Raw genomic sequence first — 23,717 nt, forward strand, 5'->3', positions numbered from 1 at the left:
AGCAAACCAGATGGTCCTCCTGTCTCTGCTTCCCCAGTACTGGTGCCGCAGGTACGTGTCTGGCTTTTTTTTTTTTTTTTTTGGTCTGATGTGCACGGCCATGTATGTAAGTGCAGATGGGCCTATGCTACAGCACAGGCCTGGAGGTCGGAGGACAATTTCTGTGTGTCAGCCCTTACTTCCAGCCTCACTTGAGGCAAGGTGTCTCGTTGCTAATACTCTGTTTTCCGGGCTGGCTGACCTGCAGATTCTCCTGTCTCCACCCTCTCTCTTGCTCTAGGCACCCCAGGATTACAGACGCTACTGCTACAGAAGCGAGGCCAGAGCAGGAGCCAGTGAAACCCCAGGAAGTTCCTCAAAGCAACCTTTGATCCTTGACCCCAAGCCAGGGCAGAAGTGGGGCTAAGGCCATCCTGAACTGAAGTCAAACCAGGGAGAGTGTCTTTTCTGGAAGAGTAGGCCCGGTGAGCGTGCAGCCCAGCCGTCCAGGTCACGCGGGGAACTCAGGCACACAGTGGAGCAGCCCTCGCCTGCCTGCGGGGGTCAGAAATGGCACAGAAAGTGAGGGCAGTGTTTCCCAAAACATGGACCATGACCCTTCAGTGTGAACGCTACCAGCATTTAAAATTTTTAATTCATTTTTATTTGAGACAGAGAGGGAGGAAGGGAAGGAAGGAAGGAAGGAGAGAGAGAGAGAGAGAGAAAGAAAGAGAGAGAGTGGGCACACCAAGGCCTCTGGCCACTGCAAACGAATTGCAGATGCATGTGCCACCATGTGCATCTGGCTTACATGGGACCTGGGGCATTGAACCTGGGTCCTTAGGCTTCGTAGGCAAGTGCCTTAACTGCTAAGCCATCTCTCCAGCCCACTACCAGCATATTTTTTTTCCTCCCTGAAGTAAAGCAGGAGAGTATAAAACAGAAGCTGTTGGCGGCCAGGCCTGGCTCGCAACGTACCAGGGCTCTGTGTTCGTTCCACTCGTGACTTTCTCACCATGCTGGTCTCTCCATCACAAATCATAGTTGCCAACCTCACCTGGGGTCACCCTTCATGTGCCCTGCAACCTACTGGTCTCCTTCATGCTACTTCTAGACTTTTCTACGTTATGTTGTATGGAGGCAGGGGAGAAGACAGAGCTCTGGGCAGCTTCCACATGGCCCTGAGGAGCCAACTACCAGCTCGGTGACCGTGGTTACTGTGTGGCTTCCCTGAGCTTCAGTGTTTGATCTATCAGTGGGTATGATAACACCCACTACTACCAGGAAGCAAAAAAACCTGACACCCCAAACTCTCATGTGAGAAGAGCTGTTGGGGTGACAACATTAACTAAGCCCAGAGTCTCCACTGATCCACTCCCAACCCAGAGCTGAGCTTCCCTCTTGGGTCTCCTGGTCTCGGCTCGTCACCCTTATCAGGTGGGGCTAAGCAGAGGATGAAGACCTCCTTCCAAAGAGCAGAAGGGAAAGAGGGGGGCAAGAGTGGGATTGAGGGGGACAGAAACCTGACAAGCTGTGAGCAGTGATCAAGGTCAACATCACCAGGGTAAATCACTTCAGCAGGAGATACCTTTCAAGGTTTGAATAGGAAATTCAACCCAGGCCCACATGTTGAGGCCAAGATCCTCAGCTGGCAAGGGCTGGGCTGAAGATGCTGGAAGCTTAGGTGGTAGGAACTAGCTGCAGGAAGTAGGTCACTGGGGGTGGGCTCTTGTCTTGCCCTGGTCCCTTTCTGTCTGGCTGTTTCCTGTCCATCATGAGGTGATGAGCTTTGCTTAGTCACTGACTTCCTGCCATGATGTGATGTTCAGTTTCACCTCAGGCCCACAGCAATGGTGCCAACTGACCATGAGGCCAAGAAAATCCTTTCCTTTCAATTTTTTTGGGGGGTGGGGGTTTCGAGGTAGGGTCTGGCTCTAGCTCGGGCTGACCTAGAATTCACTATGTAGTCTCAGGGTGGCCTCGAACTCATGGCAATCCTTCTACCTCTGCCTCCCAGTGCTGGGATTAAAGGTGTGCGCCACTACATCTGGCTCAATTTTTTAAAAAAATATTTATTTGTTTAAGAGAGAGAGAAAGAGGGAGAGGAAGAGGGAGAGGGAGATAAAATGGGTACACCAAGGTCTCTAGCCACTGCAAAAAAAACTCCAGATATATGCCACAAAATATGCATCTGGCTTACATGGATTCTGGGGAATTGAACCTGGGTCTTTAGGCTTTGCAGGCAAGTGCCTTAACTGCTAAGCCGTCTCTACAGCCCCCTTTCCAATTAAAAAAATTGTTTTTGAGAGAGATTATGGGCATGCCAGGACCTCTTGCCACTGCAAATAAACTGTAGATGCATGTGTCACATGGTACAGCTGGCTTTAAGTGGCATCTGGGGAACTGAACCCGGACCTGCAGGCAGCATTAGCAAGTGCCTTTAACCTCTGGGCCATCTACCCAGACCATCCTTCCTTCTTTTAACTGTTGTCTCCCTCAGGGATTCATTGCAAAATACGAACAGAGCCTGGCATACAGTGTGCTGGGAATGTCTTTGCCTCTGTGTTCCTCCTTCGAAACCCCTCGGCCCCAGCCTGTCCATTAGACAGACCAGGGGCATTGAGCCAAATGTCCAAGCTGTCTTCCTCAAAACCATCATGGCCATTGAGAACAGAGGAAGTCTGAGAAACTGTCACAACCAAGAGGAGCCAAAGGATACATGGCGACTGCTTGGAATGTGGTGGCCGGGGTGGGTTCCTGTGACAGAATGCAGCCACAAGGTAAAAACGAAGAGCTCTGAATCAAGTCTGGCTTTTTAGTTGATATTAATGTCCTTAGATCAAAACAGCAAATATGGGACTATCTCACTCCGCAATTGGAGGCTGACAACAGGAGAACCTGCTTGAGGGCAGGATATACGCTGCTCTATCTGTGCAACGCTTCTAAGTCCAGAGCCATCCTCACTAAAACAATCAACCAGCCTGAGAGCACAGTAGTTAAAGGAGGCTTTTGGACACCTTGTTCCCAGTGCTTTATCAGAGAACAGGCTACAGCCGGGAGTGGAGACAGCTCCTGAGGAAGTGAGTGGTCAACAGACTTTGGGGACAAGGGAACTGATGAAGTGTTGGCACTTTCTCACTGCTGCCCTGGGAGGTCTCTGAGTGCTGTCACGGGGCAGAGGTGCCCGTGTCATTCAAAATGGCACTGTGCTCTCAGGATTTCAGACCCTTCTGTGGGAACCTTATTGTGCACTAAAGGACTTCCCCAGCATCCTGAAGACACATTGTTTCATTTTTCTTTGGAACAAGGTCTTCCACCGTAGCCCAGAATGGCCTGGAACTCACTGAGTCCCCTTCCTACAAACTGTGTGACTTGAGGCAAATGAGTCAACAGCTCCGTGCCTCCATTTCCTCGTCTGGAAAGGGGGACGCTAATGATGTCTACCTGACAGAAAAGCGGGGAGAGCCAATCAGCACTGGGCAATGAGCCACCTTAGCTTGTGTGAGCGCACGCTAGCGTACTGACGGGCACAGTGACAATTAGTCCAAAGGAAGCATTTCTCAGAGCCCAGCCCCATCATTAAGCAACACAACTGAGCTTGCGTACAACTCCCTCACATCCTCCTGCACACTAAACACACCATCTTCAGGTCACATATAATCTCTGACAGTGCAAAAAAAAAAAAAAATGCTGTATAAACTGGTCAGTATCATTTAAGGGACAGAGGGTACACGTGCTCAGGGGGACACAATTATTCCCCTGAATATTTTCCACCCATGGTTGAATGTGTAGGTTCAGAATCAGGGGCTCTACAGGAAGATGGCCGTATTTATTTATTTTAATATTTTATTTATTTATAAGCAGAGACGGATAGAGAGAAGAGAGACAGACAGAGAGATTGGGCGTGCCAGGGCCTCCAGCTGCTACAAATGAACTCCAGAGGCGTGCGCCAATTTGTGCATCTGGTTTTAAGTGGGTCCTGGGGAATCGAACCCAAGTCATTAAGCTTTGCAGGCAAGTGCCTTAGCTGCTGAGCCATCTCTCCAGCCCAGATGACCATATCTGTTCGCTTCCTGATATGCTTTTGTGGAGGGCTGGGCTCTGGCCTAGTTGGGACTGGGCTCGGGCTCAGCCCTGCCACTTACTAGCTGGGAGGAGTTACCTCATTCCCGGTTGGTGGCAGCCTGGGGCCAGCGCTCTGTCCCCCAGCCAGGCCTCAGTAGCCAACGCTGTTATCTCTTTGCTCCAGGCCTACTCCTGGCAGGCATCTGTTCGCACGCAGGGCAGAGACAGGGGCTGGAAAATGAATCCCCAAACACCACAGCCTCGTGATGGTCAGGAGCTGGTGAACAGGGCCGTGGCTCCTGGGCCCTTGGGTACCAGAGTCCCTGGGTGTGTGCTCAGCCTCAGCTCCCAGAGTCCCCAGCAGGATCTAGCTCCCGTGTTCCCAAGGGTAATTTGTGTAATCGACCCTCTCTGGTCATCCTTCCTGTTCCCTTTCCCTGGGGTCCCTATTCAGGAAATCGGTGGCTCTGAAGCCTTGTGTTGGGGAAGTTCAAACTCAGGCCTTCTTGTGGCTGGGAAAGAGGAACAGCACCAGCCCGCTCGATGGCAAGATGGTGCTTGAAGAGGATTGGGACGGCAGTGACACGCACTCCCCACAGAACCCCTGTCACTAGAGCTGTCATGTGTAGTTGTTTTGCTTTTTTTTTAAATGAGAGAGAGAGAGAGAGAGAGAGAGAGAGAGAGAGAGAGAGGGAATTGGCACGCCAGGGCCTCCAGCCACTGCAATCGAACTCCAGATGTGTGCGCCCCTTGTGAGCATGTGCGACGTTGCGTGCTTGTGTCACCTTGTGTGTCTGGCTGACAGGGGACCTGGAGAGTTGGACATGAGTCCTTAGGCTTTGCAGGCAAGCCCCTTAACCTCTAAGCCATCTTTCTAGCCTGTAGTTTGCTTTTTGAAGAGAGGGGTGTACCCCGGGCCCATGTATGCTCTGTCACTGAGCTCCACCCCAACCCCAGGACTGCGCTTCTGACAGCGTGGTCATCTCTCACACCACCCAGCACGCACTGGGGCCCCCACCTGCATCTCTCACCGCAGGCCTGACAGCCTCATCCACACACACAAATCCTTCTGGATAACTAGCCATCGGTTTGCTGTCAGCCTGCTTTAAAAATATATATATTTTATTTATTTATTTGAGAGAGAGAGAGTAGAAGAGAGAAAGAGGCAGAGAGAAAGAGAGAATGGGTGAACCAGGGCCTCCAGCCACTGCAAATGAACTCCAGATGCATGCACCCCCCCCCCTTGTACATCTGGATTACATGGGTCCTGGGGTATTGAACCGGGGTCCTTAGGCTTCGCAGGCAAGCGCCTTGAGCGCTAAGCCATTCCTTAGCCTTCTCAGCCTGCTTTTGAGCTGCAGCCTCCCAAGCAGAGGGGGAAACCCATCCCCTCAGAATGTCACGGGGAGGGTGACTGGGTGCTGTGTGAGCTCAGTCACTCTATGACCGGAAACCTTTGGTGATGGGAATAAACACTGGCGCTATGTCTCTCATGTAAGTCAACGCTTCGTTTCCTCCCTGTCACCTGCTGCACGGCCCTCTGAGCAAGGGGAGTCTGTACCAGGCTGACGTGGGCTGGGCTGGGCTGGGATGGAGGACACTGCAGTTTCCCTGGCCCCATGTCCTGTGACAAAGGAGCTGGGACTTTGTTGGAGGCCACATGGGTTCCAGTCATTCCAGTTTGCAGGTATAAATGCTGGCTGGCTGGATCTTCTTTGCTCTGGGGTGAACAAATCCCCTAACAAACTGAGCCCCGAATGCGTAGGACCGCCGACTACTCTTCCTGTGAGAGGGCCATAGTGTTCCTATAAGAGCAGCTCGGTGGTAGGTGTCCGTGGAGGGTATGGTACAGAACCCAGGAGCATCCAGATGATTGAAGTTCAAATCTCAGCATCACCACTTCCCCACTGTGCCCCCTGAGAAGAAGCAAAACAAGCAGACAGCGGGAGGGAGTCCTGGACACGGTTCCTTGGGGACACTTTGCGGAGAAGAGAACTGCAAAGAAACATGCCCTCTGCCTGAATGATTTCTGGAAGCTGATGGAGGTGCTGGGGGTGAGAAAGGCACGTGGACAGGACCTGCTCAGTGGAGCCAGGGTTTCAGGGTTTCTTTTGTGGTGATGAGAAAGCCTTGCAACTAGATAGAGGTGGGGGTCATGACATGGTGGATGCTGAGGGTCACACACTTCACATGGCCTTTTTATTTTTATTTTTTGGTTATTTATTTGAAAGAGAGAAAGAGGCAGCTAGAGAGAGAGAATGAGCACACCAGGGCCTCTAGCCACTGCAAATGAACTCAACACATGGTACCACCTTGTGCATCTGGCTTATGTGGGTACTGAGGAATTGAACCTGGGTCCTTAAGCTTCACAGGCAAGTGTCTTAACTGCTGAAAACTGCTGTTTTTTTTTTTTTTGTTGTTGTTGTTTTTGAGGTAGGGTCTCATTCTAGCCCAAGCTGACCTAGAATTCACCATGCAGTCTCAGGGTGGCCTTGAACTCATGGTGATCCTCCTACCTCTGCCTTCTGAGTGCTGGGATTAAAGGTGTGTGCCACCATGCCCAGCACACATAGCTTTTCTTATGGGATGTGAATTTCTCCTTCACTTTCTTAAAGAAACTTTCTGGGGAGTTGGGCAAAAGCAGGTGGAAAGGACTTATGAGACAGTTGACTTTTTATAGTTTTGTTCATATTTTTTAAAAATGACAAATATGGGTTGGAGAGACGGCTTAGTGGCTAAGGCATTTGTCTACAAAGCCAACGGACCCAGGTCTGATTCCCCCGGACCCTCGATAGCCAGATGCACAAGGTGACACATGTGTCTGGAGTTCATTTGCAGTGGCTAGAGGCCCTGGTGTGCCCATTCTCCCTCCCTCTCTCTATCTGTATCTGCCTTTCTCTCTCTCAAAGTCATTTTTTTTTAAAGATTAGCATATAAGAGAAAATATGTGGGGGTGTGTGAGGAGGCCTGGCTCACAATTTTTTAAATTTGTTTATATTTATTTATTTATTTGAGAGCAACAGACAGAGAGAGAAAGAGGCAGAGAGAGAGAGAGTGAGAGAGAATGGGCGCACCAGGGCCTCCAGCCACTGCAACGAACTCCAGACGCATGCGTCCCCTTGTACATCTGGCTAACGTGGGTCCTGGGGAATCGAGCCTCAAACCAGGGTCCTTAGGCTTCACAGGCAAGAGCTTAACCACTAAGCCATATCTCCAGCCCCCTGGCTCCCATTTTATATCTATCTATCTATCTATCTATCTATCTATCTATCTATCTATCTTCTATCTACACATTACCTACTAACCTATCTATTATATCTATTATATGTCTACCTATTTATCTACCTTTCTATCTATCCATTCTATGTACCCTCTCTATGCTTATGTCCATCTGTCATGTATCCATTTCTATCTTTCTATTTCTCCCACTGTCCCCACTTCCCACGTACTAGGAACAGCACCCCGGGAGGACATGTTAAATTCCCCATTGCAAAGCCACAAAAGCAAGGCTCAGAAAGCTTGTGCCATTTGCTCAACTCGAAGCCCACCTTTCAAAACACCGGTGGACTCTATCACACGACCTGTTACCTTTGTCTGTAAAACAAGGGGGTCTAAAGCACATCTCCTCTGACATCCTGTTCCCCGGCCGGCCAGTGGCACAGCTCTCCAAGTCAGAGCAGGTCAACATGGTTCCATCTCGAGCGCCAGAAGACCCAGCAAGCCATTGCTAGCCACGCCCCCCAGGCTACCCAGAGTCCCCGCTGCAGACTCTGAAAAATCACCATCACTGAAGAACGGAGGGAAGCAAAAAAGGGAGCGCAGACAGGTAGCAGTCTGAGTACAGTGACTTCCACAGAAATACCCCAAGTTCCTCAAGGCTGTGCCAGAGGTGACTCACCCCGGCGGCCTCCCGCTGCAGGATCCTGGCCGCCTCTACCCGGCTCAGCCCCAGCTGCAGCCACACGGGGCTGGTCTTCACCAGCTTCTCCAGGACGCTGATGCCCCGGCGAGGGACACAGTTCTTCGGAGCAGCGGGCAGGCCAAGCCGCATGCTACCTTCCTCCTCGTCTTCCTCTCCGGCTCCTTTGTCAGGATCTGGAGTAGGACTGCGAACAGGACACGGAAGGAAATGGTCAGTCTGTTCTGCGCCCCGTCCAGGGAGGGCTTACAACAAAAGTGTCACTTATGTGACAAGGGATCTCTGGGGAGCGACAAAACCAACAGATGACTGTCGTCACCTACAGCACTCCTCACAGGAGAACAGCCAGCTACAGGGCCAAGAGCGACTAAATACAACAGGAACACAGTGACACAACCAGGTGGGCACAGCAAAGCACGGTGGCATTTGAGTAGAACACTGGAGAGGATTTTTTTAAAATATATTTTTGGTTTTTCGAGGTAGGGTCTCACTCTATCTCAGGCTCACCTGGAATTCACTCTGTAGTCTCAAACTCACAGTGATCCTCCTACCTCTGCCTCCCAAGTGCTGGGATTTAAAGGCATGCGTCACCACGCCCAGCCTTGAAGAGGATTTTTAAACCTTTTAATTAATTAAATGGTAACTGGGGCACAACGAGACGCACAGGTTGCTATTGAACAGTTGTCTCCATTTTTCCTCATCTACACCCATGTAACTATCTCCTGAGAGACTGTCCAACGTTACTTGCCACCAGTGGGTTACCGGGCTGTTAAAAGTGGCTGGTCCAAATTATAATTACAAGCTGGGGATATGCTGGCCCCAGCATTCAAGATCCTAGTTTCAATTCCTAGTACCACAAAAACAATCAGTCAAACAAACAAACAAAAACAGAGTGAACTAAAATAGGATTTCAAAGACTTCAAATTCCAAGGAAAGAATGTAAAATAACTCATTAATGATATTGTACATTGATTACATGCTAAAATAATGCCTAAACATCTTATTGTTCATGTGCAAAGCAGTAAAATTAATTTCAACTTTCATTCTACTATTTTAATGTGGGTTGAAATTATTATGAGGCCTACATTGTAATTCTCCTCTGAGAGACACTAAAACAGCAGAGGCCAGCATTACCCAGCAAACGAGTGCCTGGATGCCATGTTCCTCCAGTCCATGGCAACAATAGCTACCTGGCTCCCAGAGCCCGGGAGTCACAAAATAGCAGTATAACAAGGGCAGAGCTATTCCTTCCTCCTCTAACCACAGTGCAGGCCTTGGCGGAGGGCTTCCCTCCCAGGGCCTTGGTTTCCTCATCCGCACAACTGGAGGTGGGCTAGTGGATCCCTTTTTCTTCTGGGTGGCCCCTGGGCTCATCCTGTTTCCTCCTGTGGAACCAGAGCTATAGTTAAGCAAGTGCTCTGGGGAAGATTAGGGAGGCGGCCTCTCCAGCACTCAGGCAAGAAGAGCTGCTGGGGACCCACACGTTCCAGATACAAGTCCAAACCCAGGTGACGGCAGTGAACAAAATGGTAAAAACCTTGCAATTTGCAACCCATGGGGAGTGGATGGGAGGCCACAGCCAGTGAGTGAGTAGAGGACACGGGACAGTGAAGAGGAGCCCCGCCGGGCCAGGGAAGCCGCCAGTGCAGAGGCGACTTTGTACTGGACCCCCAGTATCTGGAGGAGAGGTGGCCAGATAGAAGGAGAGACACGTTCTCACGCCATACAAGCTCTTGCTCCTGAAAGGACTTGGAAGGCAGCTATGCCACCAACACAGATTCCTGGAAGGACTGGGACGGAGGGTGACAGAGAGTGAGAGTGAGAAGTGAGGCCAGAGGGGCCCTATACCGTTCTACAGCCTCAGGGCTGAGGGACAGGCTAACCTCTGGCTACTTGTGGCCCAAACCAGCCCTGGGGATTCCTGAGACCCGCTGGATCTTTGTGGAGCCACTCCTCCCATAGTCTTATCTTACCAGCGTATCCCCAGCCTGTAACCTTAATTTGGACCAGCCACATCAGGAGGCACAGGCTACCACTCTCTCCAAGTCACAGTGTGAGTCTTGAGGATTGAGCTGTGGGCCTTTCTTGCTCTGAAAGCTCCCTTGGTTCCCAGTGTCTAAAGAACCCAGGCCAGGCCTGGAGAGGAGGCTCAGTGGGTAAAGTAGTCCCTGTGCAAGACAAGTACTTGAATTTAGTTCCCAAGAGCCCACAGAAAGCCGGAGGCAGTAGCAGGAGCGGCGGTCATCCCAGTTCATCTACGGTGAGAAGGGAGGCTGAGATTGATGAATCCTTAGATGCATGTGGGCCAGCTAGCCTGGCAGAGGTAGCGGGGAATAACCAAAGACAAGGCCTGAAACAAGGCGAGGGCACACCTGAGATTGTCCTCTGATCTCCACACACAACACCGTGTGGCATGTGCATGTTCACACTCACACACACCTTACAAAAAAAATCCAGCTTAAAGGCCGGGTGTGGTGGTGCACGCCTTTAATCCCAGCACTCAGGAGGCAAAGGTAAGAGATCACCATGAGTTCGAAGCCAGCCTGAGACGACATAGTGAATCCCAGTCCAGCCTTGGCTAGCGTGAGACCCTACCTCTAAAAACAAAAGAAAAAAAAAATCCAGGTCAGTTTCCTAATATTTATTTTTTTATATTTCTTTTTTGTTTTAGTTTCCTAATATTTAAAGCACTGTCCCCCTAAAAGCTGCTGTTTATCATCTCAGCAGAAAGCACAACCCACCCCAAGCTCCTCAGGATGCTCCCCCTGTGGTGGTGGCTCCTGGAGGGCTCCGGTCTTTCTTCCCAAGACCCCTTCCCACTGGGGAAACAAATGTGAATTAGCTTTCTTTTTTTGGTTTTTCAAGGTAGGGTCTTACTCTAGACCAGGCTGACCTGGAATTCACTACGGAGTCTCAGGGTGGCCTCGAACTCACGGCAATCCTCCTCCCTCTGCCTCCCAAGTGCTGGGATTAAAGGTGTGCACCATCACACCGGCTGAATTAGCTTTTAAAAAATATTTATGTATTTATTTGCAAGCAGAGAGAGAGAGAAGAGAGAGAGACATAAAGAATGGGCACGTCAGCATCTCCAGCCAAATGAACTCTGGATGCTTGCACCACTTTGTGAGTCTGGCTCTGTGTGTGTACTGGGGAATCAAACTCCCGTTGTTAGGCTTTGCAGGCAAGCTCCTTAACCACTAAACCATCTCTCCAGCCCAGGAATTAGCTTTTTTTAAAAAAAAAAAATTTTTTTGTTCGTTTTTATTTATTTATTTGAGAGCAGCAGACAGAGAAAGAGGCAGATAGAGAGAGATAGTGCATGGTCGCGCCAGGGCCTCCAGCCACTGCAAAAGACCTCCAGACGTGTGTGCCCCCTTGTGCATCTGGCTAACATGGGTCCTGGGGAATTGAACCTCGAACCGGGGTCCTTAGGCTTCACAGGCAAGTGCTGAACCGCTAAGCCATCTCTCCAGCACCCCCTTTTTAAAAATGAATTAGCTTTTAAATTGTCTGCCCATCAGGATGGGAGAAAGTATTTCTCAAATCTACTCCACAGAAGATGGACAAGTCAATGCAAAAACGGAGAAATCAGCCGGGCATGGTGGCGCACGCCTTTAGTCCCAGTACTCCGGAGGCGGAGGTAGGAGGATCGCCATGAGTTGGGGGCCAGCCTGAGACTCCATAGTGAATTCCAGGTCAGCCTGGGCCAGAGTGAGACCCTACCTCAAACAACAACAAGAAAACCAAAATGGGGAAGTCAGAAGATTTATACCGATTCTCTGGGTCGAGAAGGAGGTGAAAAAGTGCTCAGAATTCTTAGTAGAGACATGCAAATTAAGACCACAGGGTGACACCGCAGAGCGACCACAAGAACAACCAGAATTGGAGAGACTGTCATGGCGTGTTGCTAAGGGTGGTGCGTCAAGAGGATGCTTGTGGATTGTTGGTACAAACATAAATTGGTACAACTACTTAACCCCATTTCTCTGTAAGAAAAAAAACAAAAATGAAAGGCTAGGTCCACAAAAAGATTGGCACAAAAATGGTGCTGGCAGGTTTCCCTATAAGAGCTCAAGGCAGGCCCAGGTCCCTGTCAGCAGGAGAGGGATGTGCAGGCTGGTTTGCCCACGCCAAGGAGCAGGTACACAGCCACGTGGGAGAATCACGGCGCTGAGCCAAAGCTCAACAGCCCATGAATCAATCTGAAATTCAAATGGTATACCTAGACATGGTGTTTGCTTTTCTCATCGACTTGACTAAAGCAATAAAAAACCATGACCAAATATTGAACTCTGGTTAATGATATGCATGCATGCTAACAAAGTCACTGAGGTCTATAACTCTCTTAAGTGTGAAAAAAAAAAAAGAAAGAAAAGAAAGGGCATTGTGAATGGATATAATAAAGCCAACAGGAAAAGCCATTAAAGCTGTGTTCTTTTTTCAAATTTTTTTTTGTTCATTTTATTTATTTGAGTGCGACAGAGAGAGAAAGAGACAGAGAGAGGAGGGGAGGGAAGAATGGGCATGCCAGGGCCTCCAGCCACTGCTAATGAACTCCAGACGTGTGCACCCCCTTGTACATCTGGCTAACGTGGGTCCTGGGGAATCGAGCCTCAAACTGGGGTCCTTAGGCTTCACAGGCAAGTGCTTAACCACTAAGCCATCTCTCCAGCCCTAAAGCTGTGTTCTTACCTGCAAAATTCTCTCAATGCTTCTGCAAGTTTTAACTTTATTACTTTATTTATTTTGTTTTTTAAGGTAGAGTCTCACTCTAGCCCAGGTTGACCTGGCATTTACCCTAGTCCAGGCTGGCCTCAAACTCACAGTTATCCTCCTACCTCTGCCTCCAAGTGCTGGAACTAAAGGCATATGCCAACACGCTTAGATATTTATATTTATTTTTATTTATTTATTTAAGAGAGAGAGAGAGAGAAAGAGGCAGATAGAGAGGGGATGTGGAGACAGACAGACAGAATGGGCATGCCAGGGCTTTCAGTCATTGCAAACGAACTCCAGACATATGTACCACCTTGTGCATCTGGCTTACCTGGGTCCTGGGGAATTGAATCTGCGTCATTTGGCTTTGCAGGCAAGTGTCTTAACTGCTAAGCCATCCTTCTAGCTCAGGTTTTTTTTTTTTTTTTTTTCCGAGGTAGGTTCTTACTGTAACCCAGGCTAACCTGGAATTCACGATATAGTCTCAGGGTGCCTTGAACTCACAGTGACCCTCCTGCTTCTGCCTCCCGAGTGCTGGGATTAAAGGCGTACACCACCATGCCCAGCTTAACTTTTTATTTTTTTTCTATAGGAAACTTCAGGGAATAAGGCGCTCTCCCTCGTCTAAGACCCATGCAATGAAGCCTGTCTTTTATGCCTGATGTCCTGGGTCTGAATCCAGGCTATGCAACTTCTGGTTAGTTACTTTACCTCTCTGGAATTCAGTTTAATATGAAGCAGCGTCTGCTAAGGACTTAGCATCATGCCTTGCCTATGACTGATTCAAGAAATGTTAGCTATTGCTTTTCCACCCCTCCAACTCTCTAGCTGACCCTCTTATCTTCCTGCTACATTTCCCTGACACTCTGTACGTAGCCTCGATCTACAGATTCAGCACACTGGATCGGCATCAGCGGGGTTCATGTCTCAGTGTTGCTTCTCATGTGCCCAAGACAACATCTGGCCTCAGTGGTAACTCTCAAGTTCAAGTTCTTGGGGGGGAAAGTGGCCTGACATAAACACAGACACAGTTGCCAAGAGAACCCAATTTCTTTGGCCAAGCAACAGTCTTCTGGGAGCCCAGCTGGCGGAAGAGACAGGCCCAGCTCATCTCATCCCAGACACCCATGGGTCGATCTAACACTGGGGAGGACAGCGGTTCCGAAAACGCTTTCTAGAAACCCCAGCCCCTGCCAGGTCTATGCTGAGTGTAGGTGTGACAACGGCTTGCTCCCAGCACCCAGGGTCTAGAGAACTCCGCGAGAGGTCAAAGGCCGCAGCTCCCTGCCTCTAGGCAAGGTTCAGAAGTTAGAGGAATGGCTAAGTCTGGACCTTGCTAAGTCACAGGAGAGACTGAGCTGCAAGGACGAAGCCATGTGGCACCCGTTAGGACCAAGGCAAAAGAAGGGTGAAGCGGCCAAGGAGACTTGGGCTCTCTGGCCATCTGCGTTGAGGACGGGGCTGGGAGCAGACGGGGAGGCTGGCTCGAGTCTGCCCACGCTCGGGCTGTGATTCCTGCTGTCAACCAGCCCAGTCACATCAGCTCTTGCCGCCGGTGACGGTCGCCGAGCCCAGTAGGCACTTTGCCCGCCATCTGTTGGCAAAGCAGGGGCATCGACACCCACACCCTGTCTCTCTCTCTCTTCCTGAGCCTCCCACAATGGAGGCCACTGTGCCCTGATATCCTCGATGCCAGACAAGGAGACAAGCAGGAGCTGCTTGGCTGCCATAAGCAGCATGCCAGCACAAAGTGCCTCTGCCAGGGGCTTCGGAGCAGCTCTGCAGTCACTGTCCGGCTGGCTGCTGAGCCCGTGGTCTCTCCCACCCACAGCTATCTGGGGATGATGTCCTGCTGCCCCAGGTGCTGAAACTTGGTTGCTCTGGAAGCCACGGGTGCTGTGGAAGCCCACCGAGCATGAGAGTGTTCCGAGTGGCTGTTCTGGAAGAAAGGGGACGGCCAGCTTCAGGGGAGCGAAGGGGAGCGGGTCTGGTCTCTGTCACAAGCCTCTTAAGCTTGGGTGCGAAGAAGCCCTGTTGGGGCTGCGGGGTGGGGCTCGAGTTGGCTGCCGCCAGCCTGGAAGGTGGACGTTGAAAAGTTTCCCAGCCACAAGCCAGCAGCGTTGGCTGTTTGGGGAACCCTTGGAGCTTCCTGGGATGGAGGGGGCGGCAGGGAAGGGTAACTGAGGCTCCTTGTATGGACCTGGCCAGAGCCCAGAGGGCGTGTGGGATGGGAGGGCTAGGAAAAGGCTGCAATCATCCCGCCCTCTGTCCGGAGCCTGCCTCAGGCCGGCCAGGGTCCAGCTTCAACAAGACCATGGGGTGTCAAGGGGGTGGGGAGGCCTCATCCCTGCACTCACGGGGCGCTCCGGGGTGGGGGCTAGGCGTGGGTCGAGCCGTGTCCTGTGGAGTGTTCCAGGCCTTCTCGGCAAGGCTGCAGAAGAGCAGAGAGGACACGAGGAACTGCTGGGAAGCACGCTGACAGCCAGGGGGCCAGCCCCCCCATCCCTTTCACCAACACAGAGGCCACAGCACTTACTCGGGCCCATGTTAAGCCCCGGGTACATTTTGTGGGCTTAGTGACCCAGCCATACCAGAACGAGCTGTGTTCTCAAGAGACATAATCCAAATCTCAACCCCAATGCCTGTGGCACAATCTCGAAGGCAAGAGTCTAAGATGAGACCATCCTGGGGTAAAGGCTCTGGAGTCTGGGTTTCTAACCACTGCACTAACCAAATTAGAAAATGTTTCAGCTTTTAACTTTAGAAAAAAAGTGTTTTTTTTTTAAGTTATTTATTTTTCAATCAGAGAGAAAGAGGGGGGAGGAGAGGGAGGGAAGGAAAGAGGAAGGAAAGGAGGGAGGGAAAGAATGGGCCAGGCTAGGGCCTCTAGCCACTGCAAATGAACTCCAGACACATTCGTCACCTTGTGCACCTGGCTTTACATGGGTCTTGGGGAATCGAACCTGGGTCCTTTGGTTTTGCAGGCAAGCTCCTTAACCCCTAAACCATCTCTCTAGCCCGGAAAAAAAAAAAAAAGCTTTTATAATAAAGTTTGTATATCCTTATAGTACCCTGCAAAAAGTTTATTATTACTATCTTTGCGTGTGAGTGTGTGTGCATGTGGGTGCACGCATCTAGAAATCAGAGGACAATTTCAGGTGGTGGTCCTTGCTTTCCACCTTGTTTTGGGCTGGATCTCTTTTGGCCTGGATTCTCCTGTCTCTGCCTCCCATCTTGCTGTAGGAGGGCTGAGATGACAGACACCCACTGTGGCGTCTGACTTTTACATGGGTGCTGGAGACCTGAACTCAGGTTGTCACGCTTGTTCAGTAAGTGCTTTTGCTCACCAAGTCATCTCTCTACCTCCTCAATATTTTTTAGTATTTTGGGTATGTGTAGGGGCAAGTGGGCCCTGAAGTCAATGAGAGGAATGCTTATAGGGAGAGACAGGACACAGACAACCACATCAAGGAGGAGGGGGAGATGGGTGCCCAAGAAACACTCGGATGACAGTCACCGTCAGGAACCAGGAGGGGTGCAGAATGGATTCTCCCTCTCGATATCGGACGTGAATTTCTGATAGTCAGAACAGTGAGAAAACAAGTCACTACTGTTTTAGTCTGCAAATCAGTGGTGACTTGCTAGCGCAGCCCTAGGAAAGGAGCAAACTAACCCTTACACCTGATCATGCCATGAGAAGATGGACGCTGTGAGGCTCCGAGAGGTCAGGTGACTCACCCTAGGTCACAAAGCCAGCAAGCGGCCGAGCTGGGATTTAAACCCAGATCATCTTGCTTCAGTCTGAGCTTCTAACAACTGCACTAGAATGTTTCAAAATGTTTAAACCTTTAGCTCTAGAAAGTATTTGTTTTTAAGTTCCCACGTCTGTGCATCCCTAGAATATCCAGCAAAGACGCATTCAGTGATATTTTTTTGTTGGTTTTTTTAAAAAACATTTTTATTTATTTTTAAAGAGAGAGACAGACAGAATGGACCTACCAGGGCTTCTAGCCACTGCAAACGAACTCCAAGTGCATGTGCCACTTTGTGCATCAGGCTTAACGTGAGTACTGGGGAATCTCACTGGGGTTGTTAAGCTTTGTAGGCAAGCACCTTAACCACTGAGCCATCTCTCCAGTCCTCTTTTTGTGTGTGTGTGGGGGCGGGGGGCGGGTTTCGACGTAGGGTCTCGCTTTCTAGCCCAGGCTGACCTGGAATTCACTATGTAGTTTCAGAGCGGTCTCAAACTCATGGCCATCCACCATGCCTCTCTCTTTTGTGATTCATACAGAGACAAATGAGTATGTACAGGGAGCATTTCCAGAAGGCCCTGAAAATCATCATCACAGATGGTTGCTTCTGAGCAGTGTTGGAGGGGGGGGGTTGGTTGAAAATCTTATAATGACGTAATTTTTCTATAGTGAGAAGTCATGTTAAACCAGTACTGCAGAGCTGGTAATGGCTGGCTCATGGAAATAGCTCAGATAGGCTGTTGCTGTCCCTGGGTAACTTTATTTTTTTAAAAAAATTGTTTATTTTTATTTATTTATTTGAGAGACAGTGACAGACAGACACACAGAGAGAATGGCAGAAAGTGAGAGAGAGATAGAGGCAGAGACAGAGAGAGAAAGAGAGAGACAGAGAGAGAGAGAGAGAGAGAGAGAATGGGCGCACCAGGGTCTCCAGCCATTGCAAATGAACTCCACATGCAAGCAGTGCCATGTGCATCGGGCTTACATAGGTTCTGGGGAATCGAGCCTTGAACAGAGACCCTTAGGCTTCACAGGCAAGTGCCTAACTGCTAAGCCATCTCTGCAGCCCTCTGGGTGACTCTTCCATGTGTGGTCATGCTCGCTTCCTACACTGCCCGTAGAGGACGCTCTCTTGCCTCGTCCCACAAGGTTGACCTGGTCCTGTCCCCCGCCTTCCCGCTCTGCAGTGGCACAGGAAATGGGCAGAGGCTGGTGGGAACCATCCCTCAGCCCTGAAAATGCCACTGTAGCACCCAAGGGACACGCCCCAAGAGTAAAAACAGCTGTGCCCACCCGCATGTCAAACTGTCAGACCTGAGCACCCAGATGCTGTCACCTAATTCCCAGGAGCCCATCTGCTTGTGACAAAGTCCACCACCGCTGTAGCGAGAACAAGGAGGAAACGGGAGCCAGTGTCCACCTGGAAGGAAGGGGTAGACGGGCTGTGAGGCTGTCACACAGCTGTCTCAAGGCAGGAAGCAATGCCATGTGGGTGCTGGGAAATTTCAGGATCCCGAGGACTTCATCAATGTTAATTCCCTGGTTTTTGGCCCCAGGACTGAGGTTAAGAAGCTGTCCTTGAGTTTGAGAAGTCCCTGAGCAAAGAGCCACAAGGTCTGAAGTTTACTCCAAATAGATCAGGAAAAAGAAGAGGGGAGGAGAAGAGGGAGAGAGACAGAGGGAAGCACGCAGCCGGGATGCAATGCTGAGAGGTGGTGCCGGGGTGAGGGGCTGCCCGCCCGCAGGAATTCTTTGTGCCCTCCCTCCCCCCCGCAACGACCCAGGAGTCTGAAATGAAGTCAAAAGAGAAAGTAAAAAGACAAGTCCTCAAGTCAAACAAACAAAAGAGCCACAAGTGCAGTACAATAAACAAACTCCAGAAGGAACGTAAACAAATCCAAAAGTCTGAAAACATGCAAGGCAGCTCTTCAGCTCTGTGGACACAGCTGCGTGTGTGTGTGTGTGTGTGTGTGTGTGTGTGTGTGTCTGTTTGACACTTTAGCCAGCTCTCCAACAGTTAATGAAAAGGAAAGATTCAAGACCATAAAATATGGCCTTCACAAGCTGAACCACGGCTGCTTGGGGCATGGCGATGTTTTTCTCTATTATTTCTCAGTGCTTAGAATATTTGATTCAAAACAAAATAAGAAATGGCTCAGTGGTTAAAGGCACTTGCTCTGCAAGCCTGTCAGCCGGCCCTCTGACCCCCCAGTACCCATGGGAAAAGGCAGACCTGCCTGGAATCTCACTGTGCCTACAACAAAAGGGGATGGAAGAGGAGAACCCCAAAGCTTGTGGTCAGTGAGCCTGACCCGCACAGCGGCTAAACGAGAGACACCTCCTGGCCCAACCTAGGTGGAAGGGGAAGACCAACACCCCAAAGTTGTCCTCTGACCTTCACGTACAAACTGTGGCATTCGTCCACCCCTCCCCCACACTTACACACACTCATTTACACACACACACACACACACACACACACACACACACGACAATAAGAAGAAGAAAAATGTCAAGGTGTGGGGAGAGGTGGCGTGCAGGCCCCTAAGCCTGTTTGTTCTGCCAGCACAGCCTGCATGACACCCCACACTGAAGTCTGCTCAGACGCCCACAGACCTGCATTGGGAAAGACTCAAGAGTCCAGCCTGGGAGGCAGGAGGATCATCACAAGTTCATGGCCGTCGTGGGCTACAGGGTGAGCCTGTGTCTCAAAGTCAAAACAGAACAAAACTGAACAAACAAACACCTCCTCAAGACTCAGGTATTTTCAGTGAAATGTTCAGACAGCCATTCAAGGCCATTAGTGCAGAAGCCTTGAGGAGGGTCACTGAAGACTGTTTCCCGTGGCAGTCACAGGACTTGAGCCTAAAAAGCAACAGCTGACATGGGTCAGAGGATATCAGACACCCCCCCCCCCCCGCAAAGCCCTGACTTAATGCTCAGGCAGGCATGCCAGGTGTCAGCAGGCCCAGAGCGGGGATAGCCCCTCATGCCAGGGCCATCACACCCTGTGAGCCCTGTGTTCTCAATAAAACAGAGAGACCATGCCATCTGCCTCAAAGGTAAGTGGGGACTGAGACAGGGTGCGTCTGTGGAATTTGGCCCACAAGTGATGCGGAACGAGGGGCAATTGCTGCATCAGTTGGAGGATCTTGGAGCATTGCCAGACACAAGGCAATGTCGAAGTAACAAGAGGCAGGGTTGGGAAGGAAGTCCCACTGAGGGCAGAGGCCAGTCTGGGGAGGTGTAGAGACGCCCATGGGGTGCAGGACTTGAATTAGGGAGGGGCTCTCCAAGCACCTGCCTAGGACAGTCAGCAGATCAAAAGCCAGAGCCCCCTCTCAGCATAGTGGTGCATGCTGCGATCCCAGCACTTTGGAGGCTGATGCGAGAGGCTTGGCATGAATTCGTAGTCAGCCTGGTTTACCTGGTGAGTTTCAGGGCCAGCCCAAGCCACAGTGAGAACCTGTCTTAAACGAAACAAAACAACCAACAAAAAGCAGCCAAAGTGGTAGACAGCTGACAAGGGGTTTCCATGGCACGAGCCCTCCTGTTATCCTGACGTCACGCTGCTCCGTGGCCCAGCCTCCTGCTCTCCAAGCTTCTAGGCATTGAGCATCAGGCCTTGGTGAGCCTGCCAGGTGCAGCGTGGCATACTGTCACCTCAGACATTAGGGTGACATAGTGCTCCTCAGCACTGCTTCCCCTCTGACCATCCCCACTCAGCAGTGGCACTCCTTTGAAGGCCTCTAGGGATGGGAGCTCCTTACCTCAAGGCAGCTCACCTGCGCACAAGTCTCATTTTCTATGCAGACAGCACCTCTTCTCTGCAGCCACATTCCCCACAGCTGTGCCCACCCTACAGCTGTGCCCTCTCTGCAGCTGCACCCTCCCTGCCTTTTCCTTTATTATTATTATTTTGGTTTTTTGATGTAGGGTCTCACTCTAGCCCAGAATTCACTATGTAGTCTTGGGCTGGCCTTGCACTCATGGTGATCCTCCTACCTTTGCCTCCCCAGTACGGGGATTAAAGGCATGTGACACCATGCCTGGCTTTTTAATTTATTTATTTGACAGAGAGAAAGAAGGAGAGAGAATGGGTGCACCAGGGGCTCCAGTCACTGCAAACAAACTCCAGACGCATGCGCCACCTTGTGCATCTGGCTAACGTGGGTCCTAGGGCATAGAACCTGGGTCTTTTGGCTTGGTAGGGAAATCCCTTAACCACTAAGCCATCCTCCAGTCCCTCCCTGCCTTTCCTACACTTTACAGGGGTTCAGAGACAACCTCCTTAGCTCTGTGACAATGACCCATACACCTTCCTCCTGGGGCCCTCTGCCACCCAGCTGGACAGGCTCCTCCCCACGCAGCGCCCAGTGGCAGGCCTGCCAGCAGCTTCTCTTGGACGGACACTGAGCTAGGTGCTGACACACACTGTCCCTGGGAATTTGCAAACCAAGCGGTTTCTTTTAAAATAGCCTGTAAAGTATCTAATACCATCACAAGAGTTGGACAGCCATCCTTGTCATCGACTTTAGAACATTTCCATCACTCCAGCCCCTGGCAGTGAGTCATCTGCTTTCTGCTTTCACAGACTTGCCTGTTCTGAATATGGCCTATACATGGACGTGCACACTATGTGGTCCCTGCTGGTGAGTTTCTTCCACTTGACATAACATTCTCAAGGTTCACCCACATCAAGAGGCTGTGAGAATCCATCAGTGTTTCTGCAACAATGCTCCACTTCTTTTTTTTTTATTAAAATGTTTTATTTATTTATTTGAGAGCATCAGACAGAGAGAGAAAGAGGCAGCTAGAGAGAGAGAATGGGCGCACCAGGGCCTCCAGCCACTGCAAATGAACTCCAGACACATGCGCCCCCTTGCGCATCTGGCTAACATCCTGAGGACTCGAGCCTCGAACTGGTGTCCTCAGGCTTCACAGGCAAGCGCTTAACCTCTAAGCCATCTCTCTAGCCCATCCACTTCTTTTTATTGACATTTTTTATAAGGGCAGACTACACTGTATCCATCCAGACAACAAGTTGGACATTTATGTTGGTCCCACTAACAACACTGCTAATATTCATGGGCAGATTTGTTTTTTTGAGGTAGGGTCTCACTATAGCCCAGGCTGACTCGGAGTTCACTGTGTAGTCTCAGGGTGGCCTTGAACTCATGACAATCTTCCTACCTCTACCTCTGGAGTACTGACTGGGATTAAAGGTGTGCACCACCATGCCCGGCTTGTGTAGGTTTCTTGTATGGATACGATTTCTACTCTCTCAGATGTCTACCTAGGTGTGATACTCCTGGGTCCTGTGGCCAGTTATGGTTAGCATTTAAGGAGCTGACTGCTTTCCAAAGTGGCAGGAACATTTTATATTCCCAACACAGCAGATAAGGGTTCTAATTCCCTCACTACCTGGTATCATCTGTCTTTTGATCACAGCCATTCAGATAGGTGGGAACTGGCATTTCACAATGGTCTTGATTTGCCAACCCCTTGATGGCTATTGATGGAGGGCATCTTTTCATTATTGGCCATCTCTAGATCTCTCAATTGGAAATAGTTATTGACATGCATCACCTGTCTTTGAACTGGATTGCTTGCTCCTTAGTTGAGAGTTCATTAGCTATTCTGAACACAAACCACCTTGTCAGACATATGGGTGGCAAATATTCTCTACCATTCTGCAGCTCACCTTTTCAAATTTCTTAAGTTTCCTTTGAAATATAAAAGCTTTTAACTTTAAGCCCGGCATGGCAGTATATGCCTGTAATCCCAGAACTTGGCAGGCAGGGGTGGGTAGATCAGGAGTTTAAAACCATCCTTGGCTACATATCATATTGAGTTTGAGGCCAGCCCAGGCTACCGGCTACATGATACCTTGTCTCATTAAAAAAAAAAAAAAAAAAAATCACCTGTTTTCTTTTTTTAAAAAAAAACTTATTTTATTTATTTATTCGAGAGAGAGAAAGAGAGAGAGAGAGAGAATGGGTGCACCAGGGCCTCTAGCCACTACAAATGAACTCCAGAAGCATGTGCCACCTTGTTTAACTGGCTTATGTGGGTCCTGGAGAATTGAACCAAGATCCTCTGGCTTTGCAGGCAAACACCTTACCTGCTAAGCCATCTCGTCAGCCCTCACCAGTTTTCTTCTAAGAGTTTTATGGTTCTAGCTCTTTCATTAGGTGTGTGTTGAGCTAATTTTTACGTATAGTGTGAGACACGTGGACAGAAAGTTTTCTAGCTCCACTTGTTGAAAGGACACTTCTTTTTTTTTCTTTTTTTTTAATTAATTAATTTATTTATTTGAGAGCGACAGACACAGAGAGAAAGACAGATAGAGGGAGAGAGAGAGAATGGGCGCGCCAGGGCTTCCAGCCTCTGCAAACGAACTCCAGACGCATGCGCCCCCTTGTGCATCTGGCTAACGTGGGACCTGGGGAACCAAGCCTCGAACCGGGGTCCTTAGGCTTCACAGGCAAGTGCTTAACCGCTAAGCTATCTCTCCAGCCCGAAAGGACACTTCTTTATTCATTGAATTGTCAGCTTTTCAAAATCAATTAACCATAAATAAAAGATTTTTTTAAATCAATTAACTGTAAAGAAATGGTTCTGAGCCACTTGCCATACTCTTTCCTTTTAACTACACAAGGCATCTTTCTGTCCTGTTCTCTCAAGTGTGGAGTCCTCAATGGAAATAATCAACTCCCGGGATGTGCTCTGAGCATCCCAACAGGGGTTTAACTGTCATCTCCCTCAATCCAGCTACTCTACTCCTATTACCAAGAACCTAGGGCAGCATCTTTGTGTGTGTGTGTGTGTGTGTGTGTGTCTGTGTGTCTGTGTGTCTGAGTGTATGTTTTAATAGCTTGTCAATACTTTGGGAAAACTGTGGCAAATTAATCTGGATTCCAGGGGTGGAGATATGTTGTAGAAATGAAGGGAGACAGAGATTGTGAGATGATTATCGCATAACACAGGTGGCATTGAGCACGGTGTCCAGTCATGGCCTGCTTCTGTCGTTTTTCATGTGACACTGAACGCCTCATTCCCCCTCTTTAGGTTCAGTGGGCCCTTCAGGAAAATGAGAGGTCTGGCCCGGATCAGAGACAGCCAAGAGGCTGAGGTTCCATGCAAACCTCAGCTGCTTGGCAGTAGCTCACAGACGGTGATACTGACGGCTTTTGGCTCCACTGAGAGAGGATGTGGGGATCTGCTAATGATGTCTTCCAAGGTCTCTGCATGGGATTGCAGCCACGGCTGGGCGCTACATATTG

General features: G+C 49.9%; 1 protein-coding gene across 1 annotated transcript in view; it reads right to left on the minus strand.

Annotated features, from left to right (window-relative positions):
- The window catches only part of Rin3 (Ras and Rab interactor 3), a 130,319-nt gene that overhangs the window by 81,907 nt on the left and 24,695 nt on the right, over positions 1-23,717 (minus strand). The window contains exon 2 of the mRNA XM_004649326.3: positions 7,943-8,150. Coding sequence (XP_004649383.1) covers positions 7,943-8,095 — 153 coding nt within the window. The 5' untranslated portion in view covers positions 8,096-8,150. The remainder of the gene's footprint in view (positions 1-7,942; positions 8,151-23,717) is intronic.

The sequence above is a fragment of the Jaculus jaculus genome, chromosome 7 (genome assembly GCF_020740685.1).
Source record: "Jaculus jaculus isolate mJacJac1 chromosome 7, mJacJac1.mat.Y.cur, whole genome shotgun sequence".
Lineage (NCBI taxonomy): Eukaryota > Metazoa > Chordata > Mammalia > Rodentia > Dipodidae > Jaculus > Jaculus jaculus.